The sequence below is a fragment of the Gouania willdenowi genome, chromosome 24 (assembly GCF_900634775.1).
Source record: "Gouania willdenowi chromosome 24, fGouWil2.1, whole genome shotgun sequence".
NCBI lineage: Eukaryota > Metazoa > Chordata > Actinopteri > Blenniiformes > Gobiesocidae > Gouania > Gouania willdenowi.
The window spans coordinates 6,362,677-6,378,939 of NC_041066.1; the positions used below are offsets into that span (position 1 = coordinate 6,362,677).

General features: G+C 38.5%; 1 protein-coding gene across 9 annotated transcripts in view; it reads left to right on the plus strand.

The window, feature by feature from the left end:
• The first annotated feature begins 116 nt into the window (after nt 1-116).
• Nucleotides 117-16,263, plus strand: part of lama2 (laminin, alpha 2) — a 294,429-nt gene continuing 278,282 nt past the window's right edge. For 4 of the 9 annotated variants that reach the window (XM_028440096.1, XM_028440098.1, XM_028440099.1 and 1 more), the window contains exon 1: nt 124-436. In XM_028440096.1, coding sequence (XP_028295897.1) covers nt 367-436 — 70 coding nt within the window. In that variant the 5' untranslated portion in view covers nt 124-366. Of the gene's footprint in view, nt 437-16,263 lie in introns of all 9 variants that reach the window. The other 5 variants (XM_028440103.1, XM_028440104.1, XM_028440095.1 and 2 more) reach the window with 3 other exon arrangements.

A 16,263-nucleotide genomic window follows, 5' to 3' on the forward strand; every position in this document is an offset into this window, starting at 1 on the left:
GCGTTCCGTATGAATAGCCACGGCCTTTTATGTATGACTGAATTGTGCTCGAGTACAATTTAACAAGTAACAGTACTTCTCCTTGAGTAGGATATATCAGTGCTCTTTACACCTCTGGCCAATACAGAAAACTCCATATATAGTGAATCTCGATATATTTCCCAGGACTAATTGACTAAGTTGACACAGACTCGAACCAAGGCCAGCTGCAGGGAACCAGCAGCGCTGTACCGGGTTGGCTCCCCCCTCCTCCCCGGTGCAGCCGCTGGAGGAAGAGGAGGTGGTTTTGAAACAACTTGTGGGAAACTTTTCCCTCCGACATTCAATTAATCTCCGTGGCGCGCGCGGTGACCACGACCGGACGGAATGAAGGGACTCGCGCTCGTGTTCGTCGCCACCGGGTTGCTATGGCAATGCTGCCAGGGCCAGCAGAGAGGTGAGTGCACGCGGACACTGAGCGGTCATCGGTAAACTCCCACCACGGCTGTTCCTCGTGAGCCTAATGAGCTGCTCCACTTTCACCAAAAACGAATCTCTATCTTTCTCCCTTTTTAATGTTTTAACACTTTTCCTAATTTATTTAACACATCTTAGTCACGTTTTTAATCCTTGGTATATATTTTTCCTTAAAGGGTTTTGGCTTCGATTCACAGCGTTTGACGTTTTAATGCCATAAAACAACGTTAATTCTGTGTTTGCTGTTATTTAATGAGTCATAAATCAAATTGAAGTTTTCCACTTCAGGGTGACACCTACACAGTTATGCGTCACTTATAACTACTTGTTTTGTTGTTGAAGTTCTCAACAGAGTGATGCATTTTATTCAACTCGTAAGACTTTTTCATCAATTATTGTTTAACTTTGAGCACTTGTAAGAAGATTCTGGCTGACTGTCCCTCCAACCAACAGTTTGCACTATGGATTGGAAAAAAATGTGAAGAGCTCCATGAAAAGGTTTATCTATTTATTTACAAAGGGATAGTGTTATTTAACAAAGGCTATTTTAAGGGTAGCCTACAGTCCTTGGATTTTCCATTCAGAAAAGAAACATAAAAAAAAAAGTAGTTATTTGATTTTTCATTTTAATATTCAAAAATTGTGAAAATCAAAGGTATAATAGCATAGACCTTTATTGATCCCTAGAGGGGAAATGCACATGTTGCAGCAACACAATAAATCAGCAGACAAAAACAACAGACATAAATACCAACATTGGATAATAGTGCAAAATGCAAAGATGTAGGACATACATACATTTAGAAAAACAAGCCAAAAAACAAAAAGATCAAGGTCAAGAAGGGATAAACAAAACTTTAAAAACAAAGTACTATTTCACAGCATCACTGAATGTCTTTCTTTTCTACATAGTAATCCTCACATGCTTTTATTTTGAAAAATGACCCCCCCCCCCCCCCCCCCCCAGAAAAAACCCCCCCCAAAAAAAACGATTTTTATTTTTTCTTCAAACATTTAATTTTTTGTTTTCAGAAACAACAAACTAAAACTTATTTAGCAGAAAATCCAATGACCAAAACATACACGGACCAACACATTCCAACTCCTAACTCGTCGCATATCGACGTTCGGGAGGGTACCTTTTGTCGACCTGTGCCAAATTGCCTTATTTCAAAATAGATTGTGGCTTTACAATTGTTTAAATTACATTTCTAGTGAGAAATTTACCCATAACTTATGGCTAGGGTTAGAGTTATGTATGGTTAGAAGTCTTATTTTGAAAAGTTGTGGTGAAAAGCAGCTTACGGACCCTCGGCGTCGAAAATGAACACAAAGGGGGTACTCCGTGAGTCGAATACTGACGCTAAAGAATCGTTCAGGAACGTCGATATGTAACGACTTGGGAGTGAGACTGGGTTTTACCCTGCAGGTAGACCAACTCTAAAGCCACTATACAATAACTGAAGGAAAACATGGAAACATGGCAATACTGTTTATCCAAACACAGGATATTATTTATGGATTCCTGCTGCCATGCTTTAAAAAGCCCTACTGGAAACAGGCAGTAGCTACACAAGGCAAAATAGGTTGGGAACCACTTTCTTTAACTCCACTGAAGTTCACTGCAGGGCCACGACACAGAGATACAATCGCAGAAACAGCGAATGCATGCAACCACAGTCTGAGAATGCCAACTCAATGCTCCAAAAAAAGGAATGGTTTTGCAATGAAAATACAGTGCTAAACTAAAATCTATAAAAAGCAGCAAGCCACTTGGTTCTTTAGAGGTGAAAGATATCAGCCAGGAAACTAGTATTTCTACACAATAACAATTTGTTATACAATAGGGATCTTTGACAAACATATTTTCATTAATTTTACCATGAAAAGCTTATTTTTGAGTTGTTTGAATATGATTTTTATGTGAGACTCAGTGTAAGAGGAAAAGTGAGCTGTGGAGCTCTGACAAAAGCAATATTACATGGAACACGATGGAAGTCAAAATATTCACCCAAGTGCTGACTCCATGGGTTATCAAGGGATTTATTAACCTCTAGATTATGCTTTAAAACATTAAAACAATTGCTGTGTTTTAGCTGCAATGATCCCTCCAGGTCCTTAAAACCTTGATTAGGAAAAAAAAGAAGATTGATTAAATGTTTCCTTCCTCGAAAGCCCAGTTTATTTATTCATTTAAAAAAAAAAAAAAGTTTTTAAAAAACTCTATTCATGCCTGTTTCATCTTGCATGATACTTGTTTAATAATTAAGAATATATTTTGCTTGAATAGGAAACAAATTGGTTGGTATATTAAAGACGCTAGGTCTTATTTTCTCTATAATTAAGGTTTAATCAAGCTAAAGTACCGCTGTGCGTTACAATTTAATTCTATAAGTGGGATTGATATCTGGTTATGTGTGTGTTTTTTCTGTTTAGTTTATTTAAAAGCCTAAACTAGTGTTTAACCCATGAAGGATTTGGACCTCTTTCTATAGAAAATGATGAGGAGGAGCGAATGGACCTCGGATACAAGTGTTTCTACATACTGTCGATGAGTGTGTGCGTGTGTGCATTAGGGATGAGCGAGTACAGCATTATCTGTAACTGTATGCATTAACCATATGAATTATCTGTATTAAGCATGTGAATCTCCATCACTGACAACGATTCGATATGCGATACCATACATTAGCGATTCATTGAATCCCCTGGCGATACGATGCAAAATGATTCACCTCTGTTCCCGATTAGATAAGATTTGATGGCGATTCAATTCTACACAATGCAATAAAATGCAATTTTGTACGACGCGATTCAACATGATGCAAATAAATTATACCAAAAATTTAAATTGTAAATAAGCAGCTGCAATTCAGTGTGGTACTCGAGGCAGAGCTTTTGTTGTATGCCTTAAAAGCAGCATTTTGCTTATAATCTACTAGTACTATGCATCACTTATTCAACTTCTTTTTGGCCTCTTAAAAATGCGCAACAAAAAAATAGGCCTTTCTACAAGATTCAACATAAGGAACAGGAATAAGTTCCTCACATTTATAACCTGTTTATCTCACTGTCACAACTTAAACAATAAACAGTGAGACAACATCACTCTAAATGAGTGACTTAAAGTGACACTTTCAATAGTACAATAGTCCATATTCCTGTCTGCCAGACAGATACTAATATGAACTGAGCAGCAGTAGGTTTAGCAGCACTGCATTCTTTACAAACCACTTGCGTCTGGTCAAGTTTACCATCTTTCTACACCTGATTTAAAGTTTTTAAGTGCGTTGTAAAACTCTTCTATAGCTGCTGCTGGTGCTCTCACGGACAGCAGTGTTGGTGTAACTTTTTTGCGGTACTAACGTGCTTCTGGCTTCAGTCCGTGTTCAAAACAAAACAAAACATGAAGCACTTGGTGCATTTAATGTGCCTTGGAAACACAGGATAGAATGAAATACAACATTGCCCAGCAACCCTGAAAACAGGAACAAGCAGGTCAGAAGATGGATGGATGATTGATGGGTTCTAAAAATCAATGCAATCATGGATTGTACAGATGCAGTCATGCAGTGACCGATGCATCTCAATTTCACCCGTAAATTGTATCGATGCACACTGAATTAATCAATACAGTTGCGTTGCACACGTTTGTATCTAGATTACCGATTTGTATTGATTAATCTCCGCATGCTTAATCTGTATATGTATCCGTACTTGGGGTGGGCGGGTACTAACCCAAAAGTGGGCGGAATTTAACTCGGAAGTGGGTCGGGTTGTCTTGAAATGGGCGAGGCTTTAACCAGTATGTTATTTTAAGCATGCAATTGATATGGGTTGATCAGAAATTGTTATATTTATTTCTTATTAGAAAACTATTTACAGGACAGCATTAGCATTGAGCTTCATTTAGTTTGGATCACAATAGCAAGCAAACTATTTACAGAACAAGTTTTGCAACAATGAATACAACACATGCGGTTGCAATTACGAAGTAAAATCTAAAGAACAAGAGTGCGTGTGTGGTTTAATTAATTTGTAATATTTATACCGCTACTACCATTATTTTTTTTAATGAAATACAGCAAGAAAGTGTCAGACACTTAGTGAAAAGTAAAAAAAACTGGTTAGACCACCCAGCTGACGGCTAAAAAAGAAAAAGAAAAAAAATTCCGACAGAGATGCAACGCGAGTCGCATTCTACCAAGCTCCACGTCTGAATGAACCCACGTTTACCAGAACTCTACTGTTTAATTAGTAAGTACAAACCGAAGTAAAAACAAACCTGAAGCTGAGGAAACTTTAAACGTTTACGGAAAAGACCCGCAAACCTGAGTGACTGAGCTGAGACAGAGCTGTCAGTGAGCACGCAGAGCGTAGCTGCTACGGGACACGGTCAGACAGCAACACATCTGTATGTGGGTAGGGGGGGAGTGCTGTGACTGACACAGTACACAGACACAGTCAGCTATCCAATGAGGTTTTTCATTCAATCTGATCACCGATATTGACTCGTATTACTCGTATAATACTCAGACTTGGCAAAAGTGCTTTATTTGTACCGGATACTCGTTTCGGCCGAGTATCCAGCTCAACTGTAGTGTGCATGTGAGAGAAAGTGAGTGGGTGTGTAGATGAGGGCATGAGAGGCCATCTGCTTTAGGAGCTTCATTACCAGGAGTATTGACTCTATCAGCGCTAGAGTTCGGAGAGATGCAAAGAGATAATCAGAGAGCGGAGGGTGGTTTGAGCCAGAGAGAGGATGTATTCCAGTGTGATTAGATGTTGGAGAAGAGATCGGCCATAGTGGAGATTGATGGAACAGGTAGATGGAGAGCTCAGAGAATGGTAGAGAGGATAAGATGAAGGTAAAGTACGAGACACTGTTGAGGGATCAGGAATACATGTTAACACAAAGGGACGGATTTACAGATTTATTTAGTTCCAAATAAAGATCTAGTTCAGGTACGCGCACACATACATTGCACGCATTGTGTGTTATCCTATTAGAAGTTGTGGCCTAATGGTTAAGGAAGCAGACTTCTAATTGGAGGGTAGCTGGTTCAAATCCACTTTTGACCATCCCTGTTGTTGGGCCTCCGATATTCCTTCCTTCCATTTTCTTTTTTCATGGTCGGGTTGTTGGGGCAGCATCCTTAGCAGCGAGGCTCAGACTTCCCTCTCTCTGGCCACTTCGTCCAGCTCTTCCTGGGGGATCCCAAGATCTTCTTTGGGGTTGCCTACCAGTGAAACGTGCCCTGAACACCCAACCAGGGATGGGTCCTATTCAGTTGCCCGAGCCACCTCATCTGGCCTCTAAATGCGAAGAAGCAGTAGTTCTACTCTGGCCCCCTCTTGGATGACTGAGCTTCTCACCCGATCTTGAAGGGAGAGCCCAGCCACCCTACGGAGGAAACTCATTTTGGCTGCTTGTACCCGCGTTCCTGTTCTTTCCACCATGACCCAAAGCTCATGACCGTAGTTGAGAGTAGGAACAGTGATCAACCTTTAAATCAAGCACTTTCGGCTCAGCTGCTTTGGGCAACTGGTGGCCCTCAGTCTGATTTTGTGTGGCCCTCAAAGTAAACGCACAAAATTACTCAAAAACCCACAATGTGACAGAAAAAAACACAAAACATACTCAAAAAACCCACAAGACAACTAACAATACGGAAGAAGTTTTACAAAAGACATCAAATTACAAAAAATGACTCCAGAAACACACAAAATAAGAACACAAACGACAAACTCAAAATGACTAAAAAAATCACAATATGACTATAAAATACATAAAAATACACACAAAACGTAAAAAAGCAAAATGAGAAAATGACTACAGAAATACCCTAAAAAAAACCCAGAATAATATACAAAACAACAACAAATATTGACAGAACCTTTCTTACTTTCCTGTAATAATGCACAGACTGGTAATTTTTCTAAATGCTGACATGAGTTTTAATAATGTGGCGTTCTCGGATCAGACAAATTATTTTTTTTGTGTGATGAAATTTGTCCATCCTGCCAGCCAATATTTTGCATTTTATGCAATTAATGTGATCGGCTGTAATGTCTTAATTTGCCGATCCGATCATTGTCATTGTCGTGATGAAAGTTTCTGTAGATGCACCCATTGCATTGTTTCATCGTCTCATTTACACCGAAGAGTTGTTTGCTTTACAAGAGATGGCTTTATTTCACTCACCTATGCGCACACGTGCGTGTGTGCGTGCGTGTGTGTATGCGCCTGACCTCCGCTATGCACCTGTGAATGCAGACTATAAGCAACAGCAGGTTTTGCGACGCCACAGTCAGGAAATTATGTCTTTGCTCCTAATGCTAATTCTAATAGAGGCTTTACGTAGTTCCAGTGTGGTCTGCCCCTCCAGCTTCATCTCCAACTCTCTGTAGTTGCTTTACAGCAGTCATTGAGCATGACATGGGACTCCGGTTTAATTTAACAGCTGCAACGTTTATTTTGCCAATCACTCAAAAACTGCATTCAGCTTATAATTGATCTGTTCCATTCACACACGCTAACTCATGCCGCACACCGGTCGAGTGGCAAGCATATTATTTGGTAGTTAAAGGGCCACGCACACACACACACACACACACACACACACACACACACACACACACACACACATACTCTGACAACAAATGTTATGTTCAAGTCCTGCATGGAAATTCTTCAACTCTTCTACTCCTTCACAGTCACAAGGCTGTGTTTAGGTCTCGAAACATGGTACCGTTTGATTTTCCGTGAATCTGTAAGGAATTCGGTCGGTACCTGAAAAAACAACCTGAATTCATATGATCGGATCGGTGATCGTTTTTTTTAAACTCACTGATCGGTGATCGGCCCAAAAATCCTGATTGTGTAAAGCGTACTGAAAACAAGACCAAGTGGGTCAGAAAATGGATGGATGGATGGAAAAGTTTTCCACCTCTTCCATAAACAATCCATGGGCTTTTGTCAAGAGGAAGTTGAGACATCAGAGGCCTGAACTATGAAGCTAGGTTTACTTATCCCTGATGTCTCTCCGTTAGCTAGGTTGACTTTCCCACACATTCAAATCCAGATCAGCTGTACTACGGAGCTGGTTATCAACTTGTTAACTTAGCCCAGGGGATACCAGTCTGGATGAATGAATCAATTTCATGAGTCTTTCTCCAACCATCCCATGTGGGATTATATTGTAAGACCATATTTTCAAGTAAAGTACAACCCATCCATCTTCTGGTTATGCTGGTGCCTATCTCCAGCTGTTATTGGGTGCTAGGTGGGGGTACACTCTGGAACGGACACCAGTACATCTCAGACCAGTACAAACACTGTTTTAAAATTTGCTTAATTGATTAACCTACAGCTCAGTGCAATGCATGTATGACTCCATCGTTTGACAAATGATGCTGCACAGTCCATCAGATGAAAATCTATACCTTTCAAATAGGATGTCATCAGGTAAATGGGAAGGAATGCATCCATCCATAAATATCCTTTCTCTCCTGTCACTTGTACGATCTTTGCAGCAACATGTACAGAGAACGGACTGATTGGTCAGGAGACGGTGCTTTTATACTCGCTGATCTGTTATCCAGAACATAACCTGTTCCGGACCAGGTTTCTAAAGTAATTGAAAAAAACTATTGCACTTTTTCAAGATATTCAAATTTTATTTTAGCTTTACCTGGGTTTGGTATAGTTCTCACTTCTAAATGATGCCACAGGGACTTTAGTGACAGAATAAACACCTGAAGTGATGAGAGAAGAGTTTGGGTGTCTTGAGGGGTCACAGGAGAATATGTGACACTTGCACTGAAGTTGACAATAAATTTGGTTTGGTGGAGTTATGTAGTGTTTTATTATACAACAAAGCTGACAGATTTACATAAATAAATGTGAACTAAACTCTCAAGAGACACCAGTAGAGATTGTATCCAGGCAAGGCTTATGAATCAGATCAGAAACAAAGGTTTTTTGCTGAACTAATTGTCACAATGCTGTCTTGAAGAAACCGTACCCACATAAACTACACAAGTTCATGAGAATGGCTCTCCTTATATGACTTTTTGGTCATTTTGAAAAGCAGGCTGATCGACATTTTAGGTGATAAAAACTTTTCAATTAGGAGGTTTCTGTGGAGTCAATACAGAGGTACTTATAAGGTTATGTTAATAAGGCTTTAACGAAGTCGAGCTGAAAGTGTTGTAAAGCCATCAGAGAAATCAGCATTTTTATGAGGTGAATTTATCCCAAAGTCATGATGTTTCCAAAATATGTTGATCCCCAATCGGCTATGCTAATGTGGAAGCAGCCAAGCTTAGCTGAACCCATTTGATGGGGCAAAGCTCCGAGGCTTTTCCTCAGGCTGGTTAGTTATCAATGAATATACATAATCAATGAGTCCCAGCCAGGAGAAAAAGAAGGAGAAAAGACAGGCCAGAAAGAGAGAAAAATCTTGGGGATATTTCTTCAAACACAGACTGGTTCATTTTCTGTGAGGATATTTACTATTTAGAGTTTTAGTGAATTATAGCATTTGTGCAGCACTGTGAACTTCACTCTCCTGCCAAAGGACACTTAAAGGGTACTTGTAGTCATGGTTACACGTTCAATTGTGTAACTTCTATGTGATACCAATAAATAAAGGACGTGCACATTGATTAAAAATATACTTAAACATACTTTCCTGAGCAATTTTATTATTATTTATTATTTAATCAATCCAACTTGTTTCTGATGTTGTCTTTGGCTTCAAGGAAGCAAAGAATAAAACGGTGACATTGTGCCAAAGACAGTGATCGCATGACCACCAACAGGTGCGTCTGTCTGCTTCCTAGAAATCCTTTGGGTGCTAAAATTAACCAGGTGCTAAATTGGAGTGTTGTCGTATCCTTCTTGTCAATTAGACAAATGGCCCCACAGGACACACAGAGGTGTCTGAATGCATGGAAGGAAAAGCTATGGAGAAGTGAGTGACATGTTTGAGTGTGAGCATGAAACACTGCACTGTACGATGACTTTAGGTGCTAACATGGTAAATATCTATGTATGTAAATAAAACCTCAACCTGCACTTTATCCTTACCTGTCTATCAATATTAAACATGGGACAATACACTGACTTCACGATACGATTGGCTCACAATATTGATGCCATATGATATTTTTAGAAGAAGAAGAAAAAAAAATTCAATTCGGGAAAAATGACCATGCTCTTATTTGACTTAAACTCTGAGCATACTTACTCTGGGTATGAACTTTTAAACTCAATACAAATATAAACAATATTAATGAACCATTTTCTGTATTTTTTTTAAAATTGTTTTATCAATTTGAATACCCTTACCTTAATATAGCACTCGTAGACCTGACAATACATTTTGTGACATTTTAATATCGTCAAACAGTATATCATCCCACCTTTACTAAATGTCATTCTGTGATAATATACATAAATTAAAAAGACAAAAATAACATCCTTTACTTAAAATGTAACAAAACACAAGTTGATTTTTGCTAGAAGGTTTTTAGTAATGCTTGTTTTGCACCTTGTCCTTGCAGAGAAGTTTCTGTGTAATCTGGATAGATGGATGAAATGTGTTGTCCAAACTCTACAGTTGTCCAAACTCAGTCTGCAATCCTGCATCCTAATATCTAAAATCTCAACATCTAATAACAACATAGTTAATAATTTACGCAGTTTATTTTAGAAACAAAAATGCAGCTCCTTCATTGTTTGCCAAGTATGTTGTTCTGATAGAGAAGAACATACAAAAACATGATCCTAAACCTGGTGTAACACTTTATAGGGCTTTGTTTGTACTAATGCATTTGGAATAATGCTCTGGAAATATTTCACTCAACACATTTAGCATATTTGATCATTTGCATGTTTTATTTTTGTTTGTGCGTTTGTTAGCGTATGGTAATATTTATCCTGTGTGGTTACCTCAAGGGGCTAGGCTACCACGTCCTCCGAGACTCGTGTGTGTGTGTGTGTGTGTGTGTGTGTGTGTGTGTGTGTGTGTGTGTGTGTGTGTGTGTGTGTGTGTGTGTGTGTGTGTGTGTGTGTGTGTGTGTGTGTGTGTGTGTGTGTGTGTGTGTGTGTGTGTGTGTGTGTGTGTGTGTGTGTGTGTGTGTGTGTGTGTCCTGGCTGTTTTGTTGTCAGAACAGCATTGATAATGCTGAAGAGAAAATCAATAGTTAATTCTACCAGGGACACAATAGCGTCTCTGGTCAGCTCCATTCTGTGGTGGGATCAGACGGGGAAAGAAAGGACCAATGAGTTGACAAATTGGTAAGCAGACCGACTTGCATTGCTTCTGTGCATGAACGTTACAGTCATTGGTGGTAGTGATACAACATCCCACTTTTATTTATGTCCATTCATTCATTTTCTGACTCGCTGGCTCCTTTTTGCAGGGCCGCAGGGACTTATATTTATGTTTAAAAAAAAAACAATTTTTTTTTAAACACTATTAAAAACAACACAACTCGCAGTATGAAAGTCTTGTTTATTCTCATCTTAGTTATTTTAATTTGCTAAATAGCTTGGAGCATCCATTGCGGCCCAGAGGAGACAGTAAAAATGACAGAAAACATGAATCATTGTGTAGATTACCATTTATTTGTATTGTAAATATAACTGCCCACAAAATAAAATGCACAATATTAAGCAGGGCTCACAGTTTTCCCATGCTTATATTACATGATGGTAGTCATTTTTAATTGCAAGTTGTTCAAAATAACTCTAGATTTTTCCAAAATCCTAAAATCTTCCTTAAAGGTGCAGTCCGCAACTCTCAGATCCCTCTCTCCCCCTCTCTCCCCGCTGCTCTCTTGCCCTGCCTCCAAACTTTCCAAACTCCCTCCTCAAAGGAGCTAACAAGCTAACGTTAGTCCGACAGCAACATCACAGCAATATAACATGCTCTGTTAAAATCATATTACTGCGGCGCTTCTCTCTCTCAATGTGCACACACCAATCTATCAGCAGCAGCAGCAGCAACAACACAGTGTCACTTCAGGCTGCTGCGCACACATGAACAACACATGCACCACAGAGTTCTAGTGCAACAATTACAAATCTAACATAATCTAAATCAAACAGCAGAAATTACCTTTCATGCGGAAAAGTCACCAATTCCATCTTCTACTCCTCCAGACCATACACTGTAAAAAAGATGGCGCTTCAGGAGCGGGGCCTGTGAGCAACAGCTGTCAGACAATCCATATTACAAAAAGTCACTTTTATAAGAGTTCCAGACTGAACCTTTAAATTATTTGACATTTCCCTAAATTAAATAAAAATTGGTGACAAAATGAAGGATAGTTTGAATTGAAGATCCTGCAGGAACTGATATTTTTCACTTAACGGATATTGTCTGTGTCTTACTACCTGAATATCATTTACACGTTGAAGAGCAAACTAGAGCCCATTATTGTTGAAACGGCTTGTTTTCCCGCCTAAAATCTGCAGCCCACTTAAGATCAATCTGCTCTGTATCTGTCCCGTGAACTAAAATTAGTTTAAAAGCCCTGCCTCAAATAAGTATTTCCCATAATTATGTCCATCTTAACATAAACTTTTGCATTTGGAGAATGACCATTTATGGATTGTGATACATGATGGGGGCTCCACTTTGGATATGTGGCTGGTATCGCGTCCCAGAGTCAAAATTGTTGCTGTGCATTGTTATCTGACATTGTAAGTTAAGCCAAGTTTTCTGCGTGCCTGTATGCTGTGATATGCTGTCTAGAAATACACTGTACAGTCAGTATATGGCCCTCCTTGTACGCTGATTTCTTGAGTAAAAGGGTTCGTACTGATATGGTTGAATGTCTTCCTCAAGCTGAATGTCTATTCATGACTTTTGCTTGGATTCACCAGCATCTGAGTATGAAAGGTGATCATGTTTAAAATGTAGTTTTACAGTAGAGACAGTTTCTGTGCTTTGGTTGGTTTGTTATCTGTATACGTGTACACAGCCCCCTCTTTGACTTCATCAACATGACACACAGTTTGGAAATCAAAAAAGTGGATGGTGCCGGAAGCTATATTTAAGATGTTTAATTAGGGCTGAGCAAAAAAAATCGATTTAATCAATTTATCAAATTTGTAGATAAAAACAATTTTTATTTTGCAATTTCGAGTAAAAAAAAAACTTTTTTTAAGTTTTTTTGGAATTTTTCACATTCCGTCCTTGTGGGTTACCGTAGCGCGATGTGAGCCCGCCCCCTCTTTGTTTACATTTGTTTACCCTTTGAGTAGGCTATATGTGTGCCACAGGCATGTTCAATTTTTTATTCACACGATGCTGAGATGCTATGGGAAGAGTTTATTTTTTTTTTTAATTGTAATGTTATATGTTATAAAATATGTAGTTATCTGATTTCTCAATCAGAAAATGTATGCTACTGTAAAGTTGCTGTTGCACTTTTGTTTAAACCTGGGATAAAGCTTGAAATTGTTAAATGACAGAGCCTCATTTCCTTTTCTTTTGGGATTGTTCTATGCATTTTAACACAGCAATAAAGTTGTACTTGTTTTGACAATATATCTGATGTCTGCAGTCATTTTTCAGTGCATTGAAAGAAAAAAAAAAATTGAAAATTTAATCGAAACTCGATTTTTTTCGTTAAAAAATAGGCTAAATCGCCCAGCCCTATGTTTAATTAACATTAACTGGTAAACCGCCCATTGTTTGGCATTTTTCTTACTGGATATTTTGTTAGGATGGTAATAGATATATGGTATCTATATGATATATGATGTCAATAATGGCGCGAGAGGGAAACGTAAAGCTGCTTTACCACATAACACTCACATGGATGTCATCCAATGGTTAAAGGTAGAAATTCCTGCTCAAAAGTTTGTTTTTACTCCATGATAAACAATAGGGATGTAACGATTCACTCAACTCCCGATACGATTCGATTCACGATACTGGGTTCACGATACGATTTTCTCACGATTTATTTTGCAAAATGGGAATGTTGACAAATGACTTAAAAATATTCCTTTATTTTTTTGGGGAAAATACTATACTATTTTCCTTTTATTTTTCATTGTCAAAAGAATCCCTTGATAAACTATGCAAAATGATGCAATTTAACTAAAAATAAATCTTGAATGAAATACATAAAGGAATAATACAAATGAAGAAGAAACCTATTAATTTAAATTCTGGTTCTATAGTAAACAATTTAAAACTGCATATTAGTTCTTTTTCTTTTTAAAAGTGCAACTGAAATTGTATTTTGGGCCTTAACAATTGGACTTTAAAAAAAAAAAAAACAGTCATTTTACTGTATTTACGTCAGATATTTGTTTAGACCAGCAGAGGGCACTGGTAACCCAGTGGTCGGTTGGCATGCAGTTATTCCACCAGTGAAGAAGAGAAGCTATGCTAGCAGACAGAGCTAATAGAAAAACGTGACTTTTACAGATATTCACGTAATATTACAGATATTCTTTCGGTGCTAAAGGAGTAAAGAATCATTTATGAACATGTTTAACAATAAATGGCGGCCAGAAAGAAAATAGTAGCAGATTCCGCCCGTCACGTCCGCTTCTGGAAGGATTAATATACAGTGCCCTCTGCTGTTTAAAAAAAGTACTGCGATTCAATTTTCAGAGCATCGATGTGAACCGTGGCACCTATGAATCGATTTTTAACTGCCTTACGATTAATCGTTACATCACTAATAAACAATGTTCAATTTCAAGTCACATGACAATAAACAATGAAACCCAATGATTATGGTCATGTGACTTGAACTTTGGTAAAGTTTTGCACATTGCATTGTGGGGTAGTGTTGTAGTAGTTGAGACCGGTCTAGAGACCAAATTTGAAAGGTCTCGGACTCTGAAGCATTTTGACTCGGTCTTGTCTTGGACTCTGGATTTTCCCTCAAGACCGTTCGACACCAGCACTAATTCCTGCTATTTTTAAACTTTTTTATAATGTGATGATAACAAGAAGAACGGGATAAAACAATCCTTTATTCATTCTTTAATCCACCCCGTATAATGACCGCAACCTTCCTTAATGTGACTGAGTGACGTGTGTGACACACTCACACACACAAGCAGGAGAGAGAGGCGGGAGCTAAACATGTCCGCTAACTTGGTTGGTTGTGAAATTTGGTTTTACGAACCACAAAGAATACATTTGTAAAAGCACAGCAAAGAGGAAACACTCTGCGGTGTGTAGGTGACCAGCCAGAAATAATTTTAAACACTTACTGTACATTCAGCTGACATAAAAATCTTGTTTTCAAGGATGTAGAATAATTGTGTTTATCAGTAGCAGTAGTAGTTATAATATTTTACTTAATTTTTTGCAGGCACCTTTTTTGTCCGTCAAATGTATTTAACAGAAACTAAAATTAAAGAGAGAATGTTATTTAACTGTCGAACCTTGTCATAATTGTATTTATTTTATGTATTTTTTTATATTTAAAAAAAATTTAAATTTAAAATTCTCGGCTCCTGGGAGTCTTGGTCTTGTCTTGGTTTCGGGCAAGTCTTGGTCTCGGATAGTGTGGTCTTGAACACAACACTATTGTGGGGTTTAGAGTCGCTTAGAACAATGCAAAGGCGGCGCCAAAGTGGAAGTGTTTTTACGTCATTCATACTGGGAATTATTGTGTTTCTTTTCCAGACAATAAAGTATAGCTGTAATCGGGCCGGAGAAAAAAGAAGACCTGACTCGGCCCGAGCCCAACAAAACACGACCGAAACCAAGCCGGGCCGGGTTCGGGCAAAAAATTCAAGCTCTACAAGGAAGACAATGATTCACTTGACACCATTTTTCTTCCGATTTGTCTATCGCGTTCACCATGATATGATGTCACTCTGATTTCGGCTGTGATCGGGTGTTTCTGTAGAAACTACATTATCAACATCTGCCATTGTTTCGTCAAAAACTTCATCAAGAGTTTTTGGGGATGCAGTGGGATTTCTTTCTAACTGTGAATATTCAACTTATTATTAACTGGTGTGTGACTTGTAATGTCCAGCCAGTTTTTTCAAGTTGATTAATGCCATCCAACTTGCTCCGCTTTTATGAAGCTTGTAGACAGACACCTTATGCTCTTAAAAAAAAAAAACTGAGGAAATTCTGTTCAGTTCACCATCACAAGCAGATGATACTGTTTTTCTTTAATTAAGAAGCTCATAATGATAATGTTCAATTACTGTAATAGCTTCAGTTTAGTTGATCTGTCATCTGAGTAATCAGCAAATCATTACCCTACTAATTTTAGCAGAAGCCATCTCATCCTCTACATATGGTGTTAATCTCTCTTTTTCTCAACTAAAGCTATAATTAATGTAATGCCAATGTTTGTTTGGACTTGAACATTTCAAACTCCATCAGGTAAAAGACACTATGATTAACAGACATAGACATTAGTCTGTTATAGAGACAAACGCATGATCCATTATGTTAGTTATGGCCTTTTAGCTGTCTGTATGTTTGGCGTACGACATTCTAGCCGCAAACTCAGATGCACAAACACAAGCTGCTGACCCCGACGCACTAACGCACACGTCTGCAGCTGCAAAGACGTCTGCGTGACCTCGGGTTCTTCATCTTTCCTTCTCCGTAACATCCCTCTCTTGCTCTCTGATCTTTCTGGGTGCTTACAGAGGAGCTTCCTGTGGTTACACATGGTGTCAATAATGAGCTCCCCTACACACACACACACACACACACACACAAACACACAATCCCTTTTCTAGCTTGCCTGCTTATTTCCTTCCCTTCGTTCCTTGGATGCACATGACTTTTT